The sequence below is a fragment of the Hyalella azteca genome, unplaced genomic scaffold, assembly GCF_000764305.2.
Source record: "Hyalella azteca isolate HAZT.00-mixed unplaced genomic scaffold, Hazt_2.0.2 contig9317, whole genome shotgun sequence".
Classification (NCBI taxonomy): Eukaryota; Metazoa; Arthropoda; class Malacostraca; order Amphipoda; family Hyalellidae; genus Hyalella; species Hyalella azteca.
Window position 1 is genome coordinate 1372 of NW_025939391.1, and position 4613 is coordinate 5984.

Below are 4613 nucleotides of genomic sequence, written 5' to 3' on the forward strand. Positions count from 1 at the left end.
TTGTTTGATTGAAAAATTGCGTTTGCACTCTGCAAACATGTCATTTCATAAAATTTTCAACTTCCACAATCTGCACTAGGGTAAACACACCATATTCTGACACCTTAAGGATGTAGCAAGATATAAATGGCTATAAACAGGGTTGGTGATTTTTTTTGATTAAAAAAATAACAAAAATAAATAAATAAAAAATCAATGATTTTTTTTATTTTTTTCATGATTTATTTGATTTTTTTATTTTTTTCAGCTTTTTTGTCTTTTTGAAGTGTTATTTTTTATGTTGCAACTAGCCTACTAACAATAACAGTATATGGATCATAATGGATGGCTAAAAAGGGCACTTATTGCCTTCAATAATGGCCAATGGAGGCAGTGCTGCGGACCTTCACGTACAGGATCAGCGGCATGAGGGAGCTGAACCTGAACTACTGGGGAAGGCTGAAGCACCTAGAACTGTACTCACAAGGGTTGGTGATTTTTTTGGCTGCAACACACTGTTGGAGTCGTTCTCAGAGGAGGGAGTAACAGTGACAGTGAATTTCGATCGCTATGCTGCAATTTTGCAAAATTTCTTGCAGTCCAGGATGGAAAACATTGTTGAAAATGAAGCACTGGGAAACGTGTGGTTCCAGCAGGATGGGGCCACAGCTCACACAGCCCGAATGTCACTCAATGTTTTGAAACGCATGTTTCCCGGACGTCTGGTGTCTCTGAGGGGTGATTCACAGTGGCCTGCGAGGTCACCTGATTTAAGCATTTGCGATTTATTTCTTTGGGAACATCTAAAAGAAAGGGGTTCAGAAGTTGCCCTCACACCCTACCACAGCTAAAAAACGGATTATTGTAGCAGAGGTTATTGCCATACCTCGCCATATGTGTGAACGAGCTGTAGGAAACTTCTGAGAACGACTCCAACAGTGTGATACAGCTAACAAACACTATATTCCTGATATTGTTTTCAAAACATAAGTATTTTAAATGGTATGTTATGCTAATCTTGAGGAAAATAAACTTTTTTCTTTATATACCTCCATTACTCTTATTTTGCCTCCGTCAAAACTATTGAAAACTTTAAAATATAGGAGCATTATTTCAATTTAAATTAAAAAAAACGACTACCCGGTATTTCTTCATTGGATGTCGATATTTAAAGAAGGTTTCGATGTTTTGAAGGGCACACAACAAAAAAGAGATCAAGTTGGAGATCTCCTCAGCTGACCCTGATCAGATCAACCAGGACCAGGCATACACAAGATGCGATTCTAGACTGTGAATGTAATTAAGTAATAGCATGAAGAACTGAACCAACTACATAAATATTCTATTAGAATCAAAAACGAAAAATACGTCTCACAAACGAGACAGGCTCGTCTCACACACGAGATACGTGCCTGTCACACACAAAACAAGTGAGCATCACACACGATACACGTGCATCAGACATGACACATGAGCGTCACACACGCAACATGAATGTCATACAAGAGGCCATCACTCTTAAGAACGGCCAATAGGTCATCAATCACAATTTAATAAGGTTATCACAGCGCGCTAACATGATGTGCACTCACTTGGCTGGGTAGGATACGGGGTAGTTGGGTTTGGCATGGCAGGCTGGGCTGGAGTAGGAGGCGCTCTTTTAGGTTTTGCATAGACAGGAGGCATCTCACTGAACGTCATGATCATCACTTGCACCAGGCCAATCAAATCTGAAACGTCCTGAAACAAATAATTATACTAGAAAACTTATTTAAACATGATAAGTTTTTAGTGTAACACAGGTTGTTAGAATACAAAATATCTTCAGTGAATACAAATATGGAGATGAACATGATAACTGATATTTTAAAGCTATTGCATACAAATCAATTTTTTTATATTTACTGAAATTTATGACAATTTATCATTCGATATATACTGAAAATCATCCCGTATGATGAGGTCTGTACTAGCATAAAACCTACTATATGAAAAAATATTGAAAATGAAGAGATATATGCACTCTTCAAAGTTCAATACAGAACAAAAACTTACTGGATTCCACTCCTGAAGGTAAGGCAAGTAGATCTTGCCATTTTGGTCGACGTGCCTAGAGGCCTTGATGGACATATCTGCAGTCGGCTTGACAAAAGCCATGGGGGCAGAGTATGGGTGGGTGTCCAATATCCACAGGCAGATGGGGATGTTGTAGGTGATACCTACAATATTTAGCACATATATAAAATCCTTAACGATAGGTTGTACATTCTACTACAAAATATTGGATGATGTAAAGATAGTAATATAAGTGTCAGTTGCATTCAAAACATCACTTGATAACAAGATTGTGAATTCTTTGAAAATAAATAAAATCACAAAATTAAGAAATACAACGAGTCTTTCAGTATTTCACACATAGCATTCTAGTTGGCAAAAAAGTTTCTAGCCTTCTGATAGCAGAGAGCCTAAGGAGTTTACCATTGCAAGTAATTACAAGTGGACAGAAGCCAAGAAAAGCAATACGGTATAGGTACATATCAATTGGCAGCAAGGCTATTAAAAAAAATCCAGAAATTTCAATATATTTGCATTGATTTGAGTTAATTAATGCAGGTCTCACAACTTGCAACCGATGTGACTAAATAATTGCAGCATAAGTCTCACATTAAAGAATAAATAATAATTAACTAGACTACATATGTTGTAGCAGACCAAATATATTAGCAGACCAGAAAACTCCTTTACCATACATCAGGAATTGAGAGAAATCAGGCATCCACTCAAAAACAATAAAATATCAACAAGAAAGCCAACTTTGAAGACTTTTGTAAGAATAAATTTAAGCACTTCAGAGCCAGCACTTCAGTTCAGGTGTGAAACAAATTTTGACCAAGAGCGAGTAGGAGAGGTTTCTGGTAACTAAGCAATTAAGCACGGTCACAGAGTGCGATGCAACAGGAAGAAGGTGCAAAGCAGGGTAAAAGCTTCACAGCATCTTGTCAACAATAAAATTGTATTATCTTTGTAGACAACAGGTGTTGTTCCTTCAAGACACAGCAGGTAGCGGGATGTTCCACTACTAAACACTTCAGAAGCAGGCTGAGACAGAGACAAGTAATGATAATCACAGAATGATAGAAAATTTGGCCTCTGCAAAACTGTGTTGTGGTTAAGAAAATTTGTGGCAATTTCCACCTAATGAGTTTTAGTTAGCCACAAATTTTATTAAAACCAAACAGCAGCATCAGCAGTTGAGCCAATGTAATTTTTAAGCATCATACTCATGCAAGCCTGAAAGATCACATGCACAGCCTTCAAAATACATTTAAAGATTCTCCATGTCGTCATTTGAACAATAAAACAGGCCAGTCAGTCATTTATAATCCCCACATGGTTTCTGCAAGTAAGATTTCAATGAAATGTTTACATCCCAGTCCATAAGTTGATGTACAAGCAATCAAGTATTGAAATGCAATCAATGCAAATAAGATGGCACGCCAGATCTCAATACTGAGAAAATTAACAGGCAAATAATGCATGGAGAGGAAATGTAACAGGAGATCTTCCAGGCAGAGCAGTAACATTAAGGCCTCATTAAACTCACCCTTGAAGGGTACAGGAATGGTACCATCCAGTGTGAGTAACTGCTTTGTGATGCCATCATTAAACACTTGAATATGAGGAAGTGATAATTAAAATGCCATGAGAGTGGAGAGGTACAAGTCATGTACAGAGAAGGTAGAACTAGTGAGTGATGAGCTAACAAATTTATTGCTGAGTATATGATCATCATGAAGGTGGATAGAGTACTATATTTGATATGGCAAAATATAAGATTATTCAAAATTATACACAAGATTACACAAAAAACCAGAACCCTTGAGCAAAAAATNCACCACTCACCCCACCACCACTCACCCCACCACCACTCACCCCACCACTACTCACCCCACCACCACTCACCCCACCACCACTTGCCATTTTGAAAAATCGAAAAAAAAATCTGAAGATACAATTTGAGAATGATATCATTATATTATAGGGTATGCAAATGGCACATATCCTGGATAATTTGACGTACGAGCCATGCAGCAACGTCAGATTGATGTAGCACTGAGCGTTGGTGTCGGGGAGCTGAGGAAATGCTAACGGCCTTGAGCGAGCAGCAATGCTGACTAGGCAATAGGAGGCATGCTGCTGCAGCTGCTGCTGCTGCTTGCTACTTGTTGCGTGCTGCCTGCTGCGTGCTGCCTGCTGCCAGCTGCGTGCTGCCTGCTGCCAGCTGCCTGCTGCCTACTTGTGGCAATACATGCTGCGCAGGTGTGGTCAATGTCAGGTGATTGTGTGGTGATTGTGTGATGAATGTGAGGTTAGTGTATGGTGATTGTGTGATGAATGTGGGATGAATGTGGGGTGATTGTGTGGTGATTGTGTGATGAATGTGAGGTTAGTGTATGGTGATTGTGTGATGAATGTGGGGTGATTGTGTGATGAATGTGCGGTGATTGTGTGGTGATTGTGTGATGAATGTGAGGTTAGTGTATGGTGATTGTGTGATGAATGTGAGGTTAGTGTATGGTGATTGTGTGATGAATGTGAGGTTAGTGTATGGTGATTGTGTGATGAATGTGAGG

General features: G+C 39.0%; 1 protein-coding gene across 1 annotated transcript; it reads right to left on the bottom strand.

Annotated features, from left to right (window-relative positions):
• Nucleotides 1-1556: 1556 nt before the first annotated feature.
• Nucleotides 1557-3656, bottom strand: LOC108677281 (tumor susceptibility gene 101 protein-like; the record flags this gene model as incomplete). Its single annotated transcript, XM_047881973.1, has 3 exons — nucleotides 1557-1719; nucleotides 2035-2198; nucleotides 3584-3656. Coding segments are annotated over 3 exons (400 nt in total), but the record flags the coding sequence as incomplete, so codon positions are not given.
• Nucleotides 3657-4613: the final 957 nt, after the last annotated feature.